At 41.1% G+C, this 16,623-nt stretch overlaps 2 protein-coding genes across 4 annotated transcripts in view; both read left to right on the forward strand.

Moving 5' to 3' along the window:
• Positions 1-112: 112 nt before the first annotated feature.
• ghdc (GH3 domain containing) lies at positions 113-6,172 on the forward strand. 2 transcript variants are annotated; one of them, XM_027289765.1, is made up of 12 exons: positions 139-256; positions 1,288-1,572; positions 1,709-1,999; positions 3,110-3,306; positions 3,385-3,579; positions 3,736-3,855; positions 4,242-4,539; positions 4,647-4,836; positions 5,115-5,186; positions 5,289-5,422; positions 5,520-5,608; positions 5,694-6,172. In XM_027289765.1, exons 2-12 carry the CDS (start codon positions 1,488-1,490, stop codon positions 5,913-5,915), a joined length of 1,893 nt encoding a protein of 630 aa, XP_027145566.1. In that variant the 5' UTR covers positions 139-256; positions 1,288-1,487; the 3' UTR covers positions 5,916-6,172. The 2 variants fall into 2 exon arrangements, with proteins under 2 accessions (XP_027145567.1, XP_027145566.1); XM_027289766.1 differs by lacking the exon at positions 1,288-1,572 and having other exon boundaries at positions 113-256.
• Positions 6,173-11,465: 5,293 nt separating this feature from the next.
• The window catches only part of kcnh4b (potassium voltage-gated channel, subfamily H (eag-related), member 4b), a 40,005-nt gene continuing 34,847 nt past the window's right edge, over positions 11,466-16,623 (forward strand). Inside the window, exon 1 of one of the 2 annotated variants that reach the window (XM_019264792.2) lies at positions 11,466-11,732. In XM_019264792.2, coding sequence (XP_019120337.2) covers positions 11,657-11,732 — 76 coding nt within the window. In that variant the 5' untranslated portion in view covers positions 11,466-11,656. The remainder of the gene's footprint in view (positions 11,733-16,623) is intronic. The other variant, XM_019264793.2, reaches the window with a different exon arrangement.

The following is a 16,623-nucleotide window of genomic DNA, read 5'->3' on the forward strand; positions in this document are numbered from 1 at the left end:
TCCACAGGTGTTGTTAGTTGTACCCAATTAGACCCCCTCTCAGGACAAACTTGGTACATTGTAACTAGTGACCTCACATAAATCCAAGCCTAACTCCACCCAACTTCAACCTGTGCGGTGGAGCAATCAGAGAGGACAAGTGAAGACACCTGTGTGGGTGTGTGAGGCCTTTAACAAACTTTCCCAAAGAAAGAAAGACAGCACAGTCTGAAGTCTGACAGCTATCAAGGAGGAAAACCCCAAAGATTTTATGACAGTGCGTATGACGAAAGATTTAATAGTTCTCTGCCTTTGTTTGGGTTATATTCATGTGTGGTTTGAAAAGTTCAAAAGGAAGAACATATGGTAAAGATTTATAGTTGTTTATTGTTCTTATTCTCAGTATCTGTGTGTGAAACAAAATAATATTCTCTAAAGGACAAAGAGGAATCAGAATATTTAGTTTATTGAACTGCATCAACAAACATACCAACATTTCTCAACACCTACACACTAGGTGCATTATTATGCATATGAACATTACTGTAAAGTCTTAAACAGATTTTTTTTTTGTTTTAGCACAAAAAAAGCAAACATCTTCATTTGTTTTTGTACAGCAACATACAGTATAACATGTACTATATATAAGAATACAAAGAGTAAATATATAGCACCCGAGAGAATTAAATTTTAATATTACAAATCTGAACATTATAAATTAAATTAATACGCAGTCAGAGAAGGAAAAAGTGGGCTGATTTCAGTTGCTGCTCTGTCTTCTGCTGCATTAATAAACAGGATAGATAGATAGATAGATAGATAGATAGATAGATAGATAGATAGATAGATAGATAGATAGATAGATAGATAACTTTATTCATCCCCGAAAGGAAATTAGCTCATCATAGCAGCAGTCTGGTATATTTAAATACAATAAAAATACAATAGAATAAAATGCTGAGGTAGAAAAAATAAAAACACAAAATAAACAGGTAGATAAGGTGATGGTATACAGCTGACTATCATGAAGAAATCAGAAATACTTTAATAATCCCAGGGGTAATACTCCAGGTATACAACCAAACAAAAACAACATATGTTAAACAAGTAATCATCTATTAAGAACAAAATATAAATATAAGTAAATAAAGTTGGGTATTTTTATTTTTTTTATTTGATTTTATAGATCTGGAAGTTTCCAAAAAATAAAATAAAATAAACAGCTAAATTTTTATTGAACTTTCTCACATAAAAAGTTAGTTTGTGTGTTTTTGTTGGTGTGTGTGTGTGTGTGTCAGTGTCATTTAGACAGACTTACGTCATCCTGTACTCAGCCAATCAGCGCGGCGGGCTGCGACCCAAACACGGAAGCAGCAGCAGCAGCAGCAGCTCAGCTGAAGCAAAAGTTCAGGCTCCTCTGTTTTCTTCTTTTATAAATGTGACTTAAACGCTGTTAATCCATGTGAACAGTTTAAAACATACAGCTCAGCTCACGTTGCTTCTTCACGATGGCTGTGCGGTGGGCTCGTGTTGCTGTGCCGCTGTGTGTTGTGGTTTTATCGGTTGTTGTTTCCATTATCGGACCAAAACAAGGTGAGTAACTCAAACATGACGCAGACTGTGTTAAAGAGTGGCTCTGTTAATTAACAGTGTATATATAGGTAGGTGTCCGGAACAGTTGGCTAACAGCGCCCCCACCTGGCTCACCTGTCGGCTCTTCTCCACACAGTCATGCCGCCTCCGCTGCCCGCCGCCCTCGGTGTGTGCTCCCTGGTCGGGCTGACGCTCCTCTGGAGGGACATCAGCTCCAAGATGAAAGGTGAAAACCGGACAGTCAGCGGCCTGGTCGGTCAGTATCTGGCCGTGAAGGGGTTAGGCTGGCTGGGCAGGCGGCAGAGGAGGAAGCTTGAAGCGGACACTGTGAATGTGAAGCGGGCCCAGGAGGAGACTCTGCTGAGGCGCATGCGTAAAAACGCAAACACATGTTATGGAAGACAGTATGACTTCAGCTCGATTAAAGGTCAGGACATGTATAAGACTGTGTGAGTGCACATGAGTTGATGACACACTCTGTGACTTACTGTGATGTAACTAACACACACAAATACCACATAGAAAGCAGCAAGCAGGATTTTACTATGATATAACACTGAAGAAATCTTTGGCAAGGCGTCAGACACAATCACACATGGTTTATTATTAATTTCCCTTTTCAGTTACATGATATTTCTTCTTAATAAGAGAGTTTATTTAGTTTATTCAGTGAATCATCTTTTAAAATGGTGATAAACACTTCATCACAATTTCTTGAAGCCTGTTGTTTACAGTATGTCTTCAAATTACTTGTTTTGTTTGACCAAATGTCCAAAACCTCAAATATATTCCATTTACTGTCGTGTAAGACACGGAGATGCAGCAAATCTTAACAATGACGAAGCTCAAACTGGGAAGTGTTTGATGTTTTTGCATGAAATCATCTTTTTTTTTTTCAATTTCCTCTCAGTTCTTTTACTTAAGTCAAATTCTTTTTATTAATTAATTAATTTAAATGTAAAAGAAATATGCAGAATGTCCAATTTCAGAATAAAGTATATTATATATAGATTTAAAATGATTTACTTAATGAGTTCATCACTTAAGTGATGCCTGTTAAGGTCAAGGTCAATTTAATTCCTTTATAGTGCTGTGTAGCTTATCTTAAACCTATGATAATAATAATTCATCATAATTTATTTAGATTTATAATTAATTGAAATCTGCAAACTAACTAGTAACCTAAATTAAGTGCAGTAAAGTACAATACTTTCCTTTAAAATGTAGCAGAGTCGAAATATAAAGTAGCATAAAATGGAAACACTAAAAAAATAAAGTACCTCAAAAATGTACTTTTCACCACTGCTCTCAACAAGATTTCAGATGAATAAATATGATATCCTTCTGTTTTGATGTACTTTTTATATTAAACATTTAAGAATACTGACTCAGAAAATCCCATCTTTAAATCATTTATGTGTAATTATAAAGTGTAAACTTCTCAGGTTTTTGAGCACCTACATTCCCTGAAACAAAAACCAAGTCGATCAGCTGTGACTATGAATACCAGAGATTTGTTTTATGCTTATTTTTTCAGACAGCGACGACTTCCGGGCACGCCACCCCATCACCACGTACGAGCACTACCGTGAGTTCATCCAACGCATCGCGGCAGGAGAGGAGAAGGTGATCATCGCTGAGAAACCGCTGATCCTGGCCATGACCTCCGGGACGTCAGGACCCAGCGCCATGCTGCTGAGCACCTCGGACACAAACACTGAGTTCTTCCTGCAGGTGAAGCATGATGATGATGATAATGTAGACCATTCTGAGCAGTTGCTGCATATAAAACTATGTTAACGTTTCCACCAGGGAGTCACTGTGTGTTTAGATGCCATGCGACAAGCATTTCCTGCAACAGACAGCCTCCAGCGGACCACCAAGTTCTTCTACTCTCCTACATTTCGCCAGTCTGAGGCCGGTATTCCCATCGGACCAAACTCCTCCACACCAGCGTCTTCCCGCCACATGCTCAACCTCTACACCACACCGGCACCCGCCTTTGAGGTACGAGATGATCAGCTTTGTCTTGTTACTGCTCAGTATTTATTGGTTTCTGAATAATGTCTCTTGTTACTGCTCAGTATTTATTGGTTTCTGAATAATGTCTTTGAATTTTACTTTTAGTTTTAAATTGTGTTTCCTGTCTGTCGTCTCTTGCAGGTTTCCAGTGAGAAGGACACCCTCTACCTGCATCTCCTATTTGCTCTCAAAGATCCCAGTGTTGGAACACTGGAGTCCAACTTTGCTTCCACGGTCTTCTATGCTTTTAGTGCTTTACAGGTACAAAGCTCATGTTTTCACCGTTTTTCCATCATGCTATTCTCTACTTTAAGTGTATGGATGCATACCAAGCAGGACAGTCTAGAAAAGGTTTTTTTTCGATCAATATTCATTTTAAATACCAGAAAATTAATTTGTAATTAAAATGTTGTTATATTTCATCCAACAGCAGCACTCTGTAGTTGATTTGCTGGAAAAATCCATTAGTGCTGCATCCTTCATGCATGCCTGGTTTTAGTCCCACCAGGACGTTTTCTAGTAAAGTGAGATGAAATCTTGACTCAGGTGTCAGCTCCCACTGAGTGAAAGCAAAGCTCTGGTAATTCATTTGGTGAACTCAAGATTAGAAAAGTAATTTCCATCCCATCTCCTCGCCGTCCCCACAGGACCGCTGGCAGGAGCTTGTGGAGGACATCGAACAAGGGAAGGTTAGCAGCGCTCTGGTTCTGGAGCCCAAAGTCAGGTCCAGGCTGGAGGCTCTGATGAAGCCGGACCCAGTAAGGGCCGCTCAGCTCCGGGCGCACTTCCAGGACGGCTTCAGTGGAATCGCCAAGCGGCTGTGGCCTCACCTCCACCTGGTGCTGGCAGTGGACTCAGGCTCCAATCAGATCTATGGGGAAATGCTGAGGGAGAACTACTGCCAGGGAGTGCCTTTCTATTCACCATTCTACGCTGCCACTGAAGGTAGAAACCTGCATGAATCTGATCCCAGAACAACAACCAATAAAAGCTTTTAAGGTGTTACTGCAAGTAATATTGGCTCTTATTGTATGCACGGGTCTCCCCTCCAGGTCTAATAGGTGTGAACCTTTGGCCTCAGGAGGCGAACAGACGTTACATGCTGTGTCCTCGTTCGATGTTCTGCGAGTTCCTGCCGGAGAGCAGCCTGGAGGAGGAGACGCCTCAAACTCTGCTGATGGAGGACGTGAAGGAGGGACAGAGCTACGAGCTTGTTATCACGAACGCTTCAGGACTCTTCAGGTCTGATGATAATTTAACAATGAATGAAAGTCTAATTTTTATGTAAATACACGAACTAGGCCAATGTTAGATTTAAGTTGTTAGCACATCAGTTCACCCCCTTTTGTCAAATCATAGGCTACAAAAAGTGTTGGATAATTGCTTTGTGTCACCGGTGCTGTGGTGTGGTTTCACTTGACTGAACTCTATCAATACGAGTAAGCAGCATTTCTAATGTTATGTAAAGTCGAGACGCGTGCTCAGACTCCGTAATGACCGTAGTCTTTGCTGTGTTACAGATATCGCATCGGAGACATTGTGAAAGTAGTCGGATTCCACAACCAGTGTCCCGTTGTCGAGTTTCAATACAGGTACATTTTGACACAGTGCTCCTGTGGGTATATGTGATATATAATAGATCGAGTTTGTAGAACAAACAACATGGAAGAATGTTTCTCTTCATCCTCTGTCAGACGGGGTCAGATGTTGAGCGTCCGAGGGGAGAAGGTGTCCGAGGCGTTGTTCCTCGATTCTCTGAAGAAAGCAGTTTCTCAGTGGCCAGGCGCTCAGCTAATAGACTATTGTTGCGCTGAGAGCGGCATCATGGGTAAGATCATGCTCATACCGCCCTCAGTCACACCTCTGATTGGTTAGTCAGGTTCAGTTTGTGCTCTAATGAGACTTACTTCTTTGTGTGGTCGTAGGAGATTCAATAGGCGGCTCAGATCCTCATTACCAGGTCTTCATAGAGCTGAAAGGTGTGAGAAACCTCACGGAGGAGCAACGATACAAGGTGAGAAGAACGAAGCATGTAGCACACAGCTTGTTTTTTTATTCTCTTCATCTATGCGTCACCTCCTCCTCCTTTCCTTTCCCAGTTGGACATCTGTCTCCAGCAGAACTCGGCCGTCTACAAGTCTTTCCGTATCAAAGGCAGCATCGGACCAATGAGGGTGCAGCTGGTGGCAGCTGGCGCATTCAAGGAACTTCGCAAGCACATGATGGCCTTTTCGAACACCTCGCCCAACACCTTCAAAATGCACCGAGTGCTGCGTAGGAAAGAATACGCTGACTTCCTCTTGGGGAAAACCGTCTCCTGAAACCAAAGGAGACCAAAGCATGTGACTGTGGTGAGCGCCGACTGAATGAATGACTCCGGTTTTTACCCACGAGTGAGTTGATAAATTGCGTCTTTGGGAACTGTTGAACAGAAAAACAATCATTCCCATCTGACAATTAAATAGTTTGACTGATTTATATTCTCAACCGTATTTACAATTTTTATTAAACTGTTACCATCGTTTTGTTGTAATGAAACATTTCATGACCTCGTCTGCAATAAATATAGTGTACCAAAGTTATAGGTGGAAATTAAATGTGTCTAACCAGGGTTTAGATTTGTTGCCTTAACGCCAATGAGGTGATATTTGAGAGGAAAATGTGTTTCTTCTTTATAAAAAATAACACCTGGAAAAAATCCTCCTCACCACTTGTAAAATATTTGCATTGATCCACATTTGTATCGAAATGATCCCCTCAATTGCTGCGACCATCTGGTGTTAGTGAATGTTGCAGCAACACCACATTCCCATTGTCCCATAAGTGCAGTCACCGTGAAGATTGAAGCAACATTTGGCAAGAGTTATATCTAAAAATAAATCCCATGTTGTATGCCTCCATGAAGGGAAGCTGGAAGGCAACGGAGAAAACCTCCTTATTTTTTAAACTGTACATTTATGGTGTGTGTTCTTCTATTGTGACTAAAACTTAAATTAGACTTTTAAATCTCTGGACTCAAAAGCAGTTTTGTCTCTGCTGCTCTTTTAGTATCCTCTGGTAGAGTTTGATATGCAGCTTCTAGCTGTAGTTAATCATGTTACATCATTTCTTCCTGACATTTTTGTTTCCAGACTTGTTATTTAATCTCAGCAACTCGCCCAGTTCCTCCCAGTCTTTGCTCACTTTGAGCTCAGTGACCCGATGAGAAGATAAATGGTAAGATTCATTATGAAGCGGACAACAAACTGAGAGTTGGCTCACATTTACTTGTCATCATCTTTTTAATCTTCAGTCAGATACATCACCACTGCCAGGACTTTATTGTCACCACTAGGTGGGGGTAGTTTTATATGTAAAGCTTGTACAGTAGCTGATACGCATGCAGAACAACAATTTACTACTTGTTTTTATAGTTTTAACTAAAAAAGTGAATTTTTGGTCATAACTCTGACTGTAAGTCACAGTTGACCGATCAAAGGAGACTTTGATATTGACAAACCCATCATCACCCAGCAAACCCATCAAACCCTTATCATTATTTAATTTCTTGAAATATTTTATTTTAGCAGAGTTGAACCTCTAGTCTATTTGTCACTTTGTTGCTGAAGCTGAAGAAAAACCGCTGAATACTAAACAAGCCAAAAATCTGAAGGCCTGTTACTCTCCTGTGTTGTTGCACGGCACGCTTCCCTCCCGCAGGTCTCTCTGTTCACAAAGTGGGCTAATATTTTTAGTAACGTCCCATTTCAGCGTGAGATTTGACACTGCTCTCACTTTTTATTTTGGCTTCATAGGGTGATCAGACCGAAAACAGGAGTCAAATGAACAATAACTGGCCTGGGTTACGTTTTCCTATCTGCTTAACAGGCGTTACCTGAAGCTGTTCGTCATCTTCTCATATGGGGTCCAATATAGAGTTTTATGAGGCTTATTAATACAGCCAGGATTTGCTGTGCTTTCTGGTTAGCCAAGATGAGAAGATTAATACCACCCTAATATTTGTCTGCTAAATATGTAGCTGGAGACTTAGAGTTCAGCTGGTGAACAAAATCTGCCTCCCAGCACCTCTAAAACTTACTAATAAGGATGTTTATATCTTGTTTGTTCAATCAGGACAAAAGTTGAAGTGTAAAAAAAACGTTGTGGTTGTGGTTTTATTGGGTTGCCAGGCAACGAGTGTTACTCCAGAATCTAACAACCCCTGACCAAGAAATAGTCCCCGTGTTCCCAGACTTTATGCTAAGTTGTTGCTGGCTGTGGTGTCATATTAAAAGGGTCAGTGTGTAGGAATTAGGAATATAGTGGTGTTGTAGTTGCTGAATGCAACCCCGTTGCCTCACCCTCTGTTTCCCAGTGTGAGTGAGAAACACAAAAAAAACACACAACCCTATTTCTGGGCTTCTGTAGAAACATGGCAGAGGAAGAGGTCTTTATTTTTTCTTAAACTATAAAAGCTTCATTCATTATTTTCAGGCGATTATGCACTAATGATGGTTCTGCTTTATGGCTATGCATATAATACAGAATTTTAGTATTGAATTTTTGTAAATAGAGCCGCCTAAATTGCAGCAAATCAGCATATTATTCCTGACTAGATGATATTTTAAAGGACGGGGAAACGGGAAAGTCTTATTTGTCTTATTTTTATGGTTCATAGTTAGTGTGACTCCAGATTAGGATATAATGACAGCATGGTAGGTAAATAAAACATGATTTCCGATTCTTTTTTTAAATCCACACAGTCACAGCTTGTTTATCCATCGCAGATTGCCGTCTTTCTTCAGTTGGTGTCTGGTGATGATGGTGTGCGTCTTTGTATCTCGCTGTGTCCGTCATCCTCCTCACGTGCCTCGAGGATTTACACAAACGCACACATGAACACACGGAGCTTCTAAGCACATCTGCTCAGGCAAGAGTTAATTCAATGTAAACAGCAGAGATTTGAGAATGACAGGCCTGATTTCTCAATGGGTTTGCTGAAGAAAGAAGGGGGTATTTAATTGAGAAGAAGGGATGTTGCATGTTGAGTGAATGATGCCAGCTATAGAGCTTATCTATTTTACAGTTTAAGTCAGGATTAGGGTTGTGGGATTTCATTGAACATTTAAAATGGACATTTCTTTAATGAATATTATCAAATAAATGAACCAAATTTGAATTTTAAATCCCTCAAGTTTCACCTTCAGGATAAACACCTGGGGTGCCCTGTGAGTTGAGAACTGTGGGAAATGTAGTTAGGATAATATTTCACCTGGCCGCCTGTGCGTCACTCTGTCGTATTATACCGCAGAGTAGATAGTGAGCATGTTTAATGGATAAGCCTCTTTATTAGTGACATGCAGGGATGGATGGACTACAAGAAGAAAGCACAATGAGAAGCCATTAAAAATAGATAGCAGTGAAGGGCTGCCAGGGCTTGAATAGGATCTGTGAGGGGGGAACAATACTTTCTTACAGTCTGAGAGCCAGTCTTTTACTTTCACTGGTTGTTTTTGCCTTTTCTCCAAATGCGGCGCACCTGTGCTGCCTGCTGGATGGGTTAATTGTGCATTTTTAATTACCTCCATCATCTCTCTGGCATTTTTCTGACTGACAGCATAACAATGATGAACTCAGAAAATGTCTTCTCCCCCCACACTCAGAGGCATAATTTACCAGAACATGCACCACATGTTGTTTTTGCTGCTTTTCAGAACGGATGACTTCATGCATGCAGTGAAAAACAAAAGGGGTCATTGTCATTCATCATTTCCTTGACCTGCTGCTTTCCATTTCAGAGATCTGCAGTTGGTGTTAGATCAATATCAGAGCCAAACTTGCTTGTTTGTTGGTTGTTGTTTTTTTGCCCTAAAGATTATAAAATTCATTTCTGGCTTGAGGAAACGCCCACACAGCTGCTGAATCGGCTCGACTTTTCCAAGATTATCAACGCCCCCACAAGTATATTTCTATTTCTTTTCTCAGCCATTTTTATTTACCGGACTCACACTTTGGATAAATATACATTTTCTGCGTTGTATGGGAAATATATTGCAGATGTATTATTTTTATTTATTACAGGCATAAAAACACTAGTTTCAAATCCATGATTTTTTATATACGGTTACTTTATATGTTGCTGAAATGTCACTGAAAACAGTTCTTGACCTAATTCTTGATCTAATTGGTCAGTTGAGTATGAACCTGAGGTTGTTGAAAGAAATGAGGAAGTTTCAAAATAATAAATTGTTGTAGGATCTCATCTCACTTCTGGGTAAATCTATACGACTCGAGCACCATTGCTGGTTCCATCCTCAAGCACCACATAAATCACATTGGCAGAAAAGAAACAATTTTACCTAGCAATTCAGTAAAACTCAGACCTCTCCTCCTCGTCCTCGTCCTGCTGGAAATTGCGCACTTTAAAATGAACTGAATCAACTCCCCATTTTGCTAAAATCTCCTGCAAAAAGCTGCAGGCACATTTTCAAAATGGACAAATTACGTTAATACATCTGAAACCTGTGCCGACCTCCTGTCAATCGACACACTCACTGATTCTGTCACCTCCTCAAAAATCATCCTCTTAAATATCAGGTTTCCCGGTGTCGTTTAAAATTATGAATATTTAATGACAGTTGCATTAATTAGATTAATAGCAGGATCATCTTCCCGCCTGATTACTGTAAAATCTAATGAGATTACTGTAGCTGCAATTCATTGAAAATGAAGTGTTTCCATTAAACACCTTCACTTTCCAGAGGTATTCCCTTCGCCGGCTAAGCTGTGTTATTTGCTCGGGTCAAAGTGAGCTAAGACGTAACGTTACTTTGGTGTGTTTAGCATCAAGTCCTCATGAAAGACATCTCCAGGCTTATCTATTTAATCCGCTCTTAGCCGCTTTTATCCCACAGCCTTAATTCTCTGATGAGGATACTGTAGGGGCTGGGAGGGCAGCAGTGACCAGCTCCATCCAGAAGAAAACAAGTTTGAAACAACAATACTCTAGGAATGGTATTTTAGGACCACGGTACCGTCAGCTCATTCCTATCTAGTCATTATAGTATGAAATAAATTTGAATATTTCCCCCCATACATTCCCAGAATACTCCTTATATTAGACTCCCATGATAAAAGAGGCACACTAGCACACAGTCCAAATGAATACAATGGCTTGCATTGACCCACATGCAGGTAATCCATCTTTCCTTGATTTGCAGACATGCACACAAAAGCCATGTGCTGATAGTAGCACTATGGGGTGTAATGGTGCTGTCAGCTGCTCCAAAAGCATCCTCCCTCCCTCCCTTTCTCCCTCCCTCCTTCCTTCCACCTCCGCTCTCTCTCTCTCTCTTTCTCTCTGTCTCTCTCTCTTATTCTCTCTATACCCCCACCACAGATGAAAACAGGTCCCCACAGAGGATTCCAGCATCTCATTGGCTGGGATATCACAGGAGTGGATGAGAGCAGGAGAGAGAGAGAGAGAGAGAGTAGCGAGGAAGGGAGAAAGCTCAAGAAGATGCAACTACTCCGCCACAGCATCCCGACAGAGCACTGAGCCGAGGGATGCGAGAGGTGCAGACACACGCTCTGTCATCTTCTTTTTCTTGGAGATTGTTGGTCCTCCTATAGATGGGAAGCGCGGTGGACTTAAAGGATAACTTCCTCCACGTTGCTGCTGGAATGAGCTCTTTGGATGAAAGGTGCACACAAACAACTGCTGGGCTGACTGACCTGAAGCTCTTTGGATCTCAGTGTCACCTGGACTTGATCCCTCCTTGCTGACTGAGCAGCTGCTTGTGATTGCTACCCTTAATTTTGACTTATCTAGGTTACCTACACCCTAACCTCTGCTCTTGTTGGGAGTGGGTTATTTTAGTCTTCCCCAGACTGCACTGTTGTCTTTGGGAAAGGCATCGCTTGGAGAAGGTTGGCTGTAAATGTGTGTCCCTGTGACCGGCACTGGACTGTCACCGTCAAAGTGCCCTCCTGCACCCGCTGAGAGTCCCTGGAAGCCACCTGCTGTGCCTCTGGGATGGTGTGACCTCCAGCCAGCTGTTGGCCGCCCCACATCTGGGTCAAGATGCCGGTGATGAAGGGCCTCCTGGCCCCTCAGAACACCTTTCTGGACACCATCGCAACACGCTTCGATGGCACCCGTATGTACATTTTCATACAACCTATTATTGTTGCATGACATCTCTCCTCATTTCCTGTCAGCTCCCCACTGAATCCAATATAATGAAGGCAATAAATACTAAGGGTCCTTAGGAAGGATGGTTGTCATCACAAGAATCTGAAAGACTTCCCGTTTGTTGTTTTCTTTGCAACTGCCAGATGGCTTTCCTCACCTGCTTGAACATGAATATCAACAAGATCAATTTATTCTCAGGTGACTGTGGCGCTCTGTATCTGAAGAGTCATCTGATGGTTGAAGTGGGATGACGGGGAAAGTTTGTTGAACCTTGAAAAATTGAATTGAAAAATTACCCTTCAGAAATAATGTTGTCTTTTTTAAAATATTTATTTCACACGGTTATCTTTAAACTAGCCGCTGCAGCCATCAGGCAGCACTGCCGTTCCTGCTTGCTTGTTTTGTACCTTGTGCCACCTCGGGGGAGGCCGTGGCTCGTTGTAAACAAATACCGTGGGGACGTCTGTGTTTTGTTCTTGCTCGCCGATTCAACCTGTCCTCCCTCCTCGCTATTGCAGCCTGAATGAACGAAGTTATTCTTCTCCGAGCTGGGCCTCAGTTCGACTTAGGGAAATAAACACAGTGAAATGGGTGACATTACTGTGTAATTGATGCGTAGGGCACGCAATTATAGGTTTGACTTGTGAGTCAGGCATTCTAATGAGGTGTTAGGGGATTTCTCAAGGGGCTTAAAGCGCAGCGACATGTTCATGCTCATTGGATATCTTAACACTGACTTTAAAATACAAATGTGAGGTGTGAAGAGGAGAGCTGGAGGAGCGGAGGTCATGCCCCCGTGCTGCTTCTGCCCTGCTGAAGAGTCCTTGAACTAAACATGGACTCCATCTCTGCTGACTCCTGACAGCTGCTCTCTGACCTCCCACTGGAAAGGAGCAAGAACAAACTTCTCTTTCAGACTCGGTATTGTTTTTTCTGACTTTAGAATAAGTAATCGTATTGATTTATCTATGCCCTTAAATGCCCTTAAAGGAAAACCTTCCTGATCAGCCTCTCCCGTTACATTTATTTCTTCATTATTGAAGATAATAGAAACACGTAGTGTCACAGGAAACTTCCTCTTTCACATGATCTGGCATTTTAATACTCAACATGAACAGCAGAAGCTCTCCGTACAGGACAGCTGAGGCCCACATCCACCACTCATCATATTTCCAACATTCATGGCGTCCACTTTTTAATAAACAAAGAGAGTGTTTATTCGCTCTCCTGCATCCTTGTGAATAGATAAACAAATAACGGTCATTTAAAGCAACAGGAGGCCTGAGATAAAAGCGTGTCAGCAGGCAGCAGGATACACGTCTTAGCAACTACATGCCAGTTTTTGCCACTTTTCTCAAAGCCAACATAAGGCTGTGGCTCCTAGAGGAGTGGCAGAGTGCCCACAGCTCAAAATAGCTTCCTTCCTGTTGCCGGGGCGACAGGGTCCCGCCACTTGACATGGATGATGCTTGAACAGTTTGGTCTTTCAGGAAAAGATGGTCCGCCAAAGAGAAAACACTTGAACTTGCTTTTCCAATCAAGGACTTTTAGAATGCAGCTGGTATCTTGTTTCGGGAGACGCATTTATTTATTTTTTTTAAAACAAGTGGCATTGTGGGTCGTGCAGCTGCGATCCATTTTCAGTATCACCTCAAGCTGTTTGAGTTACAGCGCTCATTAAAGTCCTGCTTCCACTCAAAGATGTGTTTTACTCGTTCGTATTCGTTTGGATGTTTTGACGTTCACTCTGCAGATGTGCAGAGAGTTTTCACATTCATCTGCTGAAGATGGAAAGTTTTTTTGAAGCCAATCACAGTCCAATATTCAGCATAACTTATCTTTTTTAGTGGAAAACATCAGACAAACTATTATTCAATTTCAATTTGTCTTTGTCCATTTGATAAATCTTTTAAAATTCCTCTAGGCGTTAACACATGAATTTAAATTATTACCATTCAGGTAGAAACAGTATGACACACTGCAAAATTATGAAAATTAGGAGTCTGTCCTTCTTCCCTCTTGTTGTGCCTTCATCTTCAGTTTAGTCCTTGAACATTGTTTCTTGCTGTGGAAGAATTAATTAAACCATGTTCAAACTACACTGTTGCCCATATTTGCTGATATTTTTACCTCTTCTCATGAAAGATTGAAATGACAGTGTGATTTATTCTTGATAGATAAAGTGTGTCCTCTCAGAACTTTATTGATCGATCTCTTCCAAACATATCACAGTGAGAACTAAACCACAATTAACATGATGTGTATAAACAGAAATAAAAAGAGGAATGTGTCTGAAAACTAAATTATTCCGACTTTAGGGGGACCAGTGTATATGTTAATTATGCTGGCATGATATACCTTATTCATGGAAAATTGTTTGTTTTCATAACAGATTTCCTCACACATAGCAAAACGTATGCATACTTGCAAACAATCTGTAGCCCTTGAATGAGTAAAATTTTACGCATATCATGTAAATAAGTAAATAAAACATTTTTATTTAATGTGTCACTCTGATGTAGTCTGCTATTTACAGTAGATTCAGTTTATCACAGCAGATCATTCATGATTATTGTTTAATATATCATTCATCATTATTTACATGTTCCTTAAATGTGAGTCATCATTTATTTTGAGAAGAATAATTTTCTCCAATGTTCAATACTCCATATAAGCTTCAAGTCAAGTTAATTACGCTATATCAAACATATGAAAAGGTGTCAATTAGACGTAGCCATACCAAAAAGATGCGGACAGTGAGTTGTGTGTTTATGAGTGAGCAGGAGTATGTGCAGGTATGTGCGAGGAGGAGAAATAATGAGTCTTTTAAGTATTTTGACATAATTTAACTTGTTCATAGAAAGTAAGCTTTTCTTCTGACACATCGAGAATTACAACACACCTGTCAACACATCACATGTCACCTATTTTCAGTACAATTGCCAGATTAGTTTAAAAAATGTGTTTGGATCAGCAAAACCAGAGAAGCAGCTTTTGCTGACTGAGCAGCCACACAGTCAAATACTGTCCAAAATCTTCTCTCTTATGTGTCACTCCAGCATAGTACCTGTCTAGACTGCTGTTGTCAATATTTACTTTGTACATCCGGCAAATATTGATGTAAACACCATCATCCTATTACATTAATTTTGCAGCATTTCCATATAATTGCTCAGACTGCTTCGTGTATGCAAAACAACTCCACAACATGCCTCTGTGTAAAGCATAACTACTTGTAAACTCTACAAGGGCAGTTTCATTTTAAAAAGCTCCTCCAGTCTTTATCTATTGTGCAGTTTCATATTCTACATTTTCATGCCGTCAGGGGGTTTCAGTGTAATTTCTGCTGTTTGTTCAGAGTCAGACTTGTTCATGCCCACAGATATCGATTGGAATGAGATGACCTTAAGAATAACCTTTTACACAACTGAAAGCAATTTTAAGTAGACTTTAATTTAACACTTCTTGGATTGAAGAAATTGCTAGTCTGTAGCATGTGGACCCCCTCCCCTCTCTTCCACACTATAAGCAAAATGTCAGAACAGGTTAAGTCACTAACCTTTGGCACTGCACAGCGCAGCGTTTAGCTCATGGCAATGTCAGCGTAACTGTTCCCCAAGGATTTGTATGTGTGTGTATGTGCGTTTGACCCGCTGGGCTCGAGGCTTTGTGGTTGTCATGTGTTTCATATATGTTGATTTATATGATATGTGTCTGTATGTTTGCCTATTGATCACTGAAAGGACATTTTTGAGGTCAAAAAGGTGAGGCTTACCTCTGGAGCTGCATTTCCATCCAGGGCACTTGGATGTTTGTTGTCACATAAGCTAAAACCTGAACACTCCCTTGTGTGTGTGTGTTTGTGTGTGTTATGGCATACAAGCCTGTCCTGCCCACCCATCCTCACCTCCTCCAGCTCCTTTACACAACCTCCCCGGCAGCGTTTTCACACTGACAGCAGCGCTCACCCTCCAGGGCAGCGTAACCATGGGGCAGCTACATACAGAGATAAGAACCGGGTTTATTTCCCCCCTAAACACTTTTCTGTTAGAAGTCGACCAAAGAACCAAAGCGGAGACAGGAAGGACTGTCAGATTGAACCTTACGGAGCTCATTGTTAGCCAGCTGATGAGCGGATCTTAATAGGCAGCTACAGAGGCCACAACCCTGCAGACAGAAGCCAGGGTATAGCTGGAGCTATTGTGTGGCTTCGTCCTTTGCTGCTTCTGTCGAAGCTTGTGATATTGAATTTTACACCTTTGCTCAAAGCAATGATTTTCCATCATCAAAGCCTTTTAAATGACACTAAGATCATTCAGACAATAATCACAGAATTGACGTTCTTGAGTGAGACACTGAAGTCTGATCTGTTCTCCACAGTTCTGCCTCCATCTTTGTGTGGCTGTAGGTGTTAGTGGGGGGTGAGGCTTTGTAAAGCACTTTGCAGAATAAAGGCATGACATGAATTCATAAAGTTATTTTGGCTTTTTTAGGATTCAGATAACAATAACACAGATTATCTGTTAAACAAGTTCAAACTGTTATTATCTGGTCCCTACGCAATTCATATATCCCTATACATCTGCACATTACTCTGCACTTCTGGTTAATGCTGTTTTATTAATAACCAACATCAAAATATACTTCCGCTGACTTTCCACACGCCTCTTTACCACAGCATTGACCTATTCACCTACAAGTCCTTGCACTCTCACCCATCCGCCCCAATAAGTAATTACATACTGCTGCGTGGTAATAATCTGGCGAGGCAGTGGCCAAGCCTTGTGGGCTTCATCTGTCTTTTATACCTTGAGGAACTTCTGAAGACATGGACATGCTGCTTGTCGTTAGCTGTA

Source organism: Larimichthys crocea, chromosome XVI (genome assembly GCF_000972845.2).
Source record: "Larimichthys crocea isolate SSNF chromosome XVI, L_crocea_2.0, whole genome shotgun sequence".
Classification (NCBI taxonomy): domain Eukaryota; kingdom Metazoa; phylum Chordata; class Actinopteri; family Sciaenidae; genus Larimichthys; species Larimichthys crocea.

What these genes read in the sequence shown, in the direction of transcription:
- ghdc (XM_027289765.1), top strand. Translation starts at nt 1,488, where the DNA reads ATGGCTGTGCGGTGGGCTCGTGTTGCTGTGCCGCTGTGTGTTGTGGTT. An exon ending in ATTCTACGCTGCCACTGAAG is followed by an intron (nt 4,540 to 4,646) that starts GTAGAAACCTGC and finishes TCTCCCCTCCAG; the next exon opens with GTCTAATAGGTGTGAACCTT. An exon ending in AACGCTTCAGGACTCTTCAG is followed by an intron (nt 4,837 to 5,114) that starts GTCTGATGATAA and finishes GCTGTGTTACAG; the next exon opens with ATATCGCATCGGAGACATTG.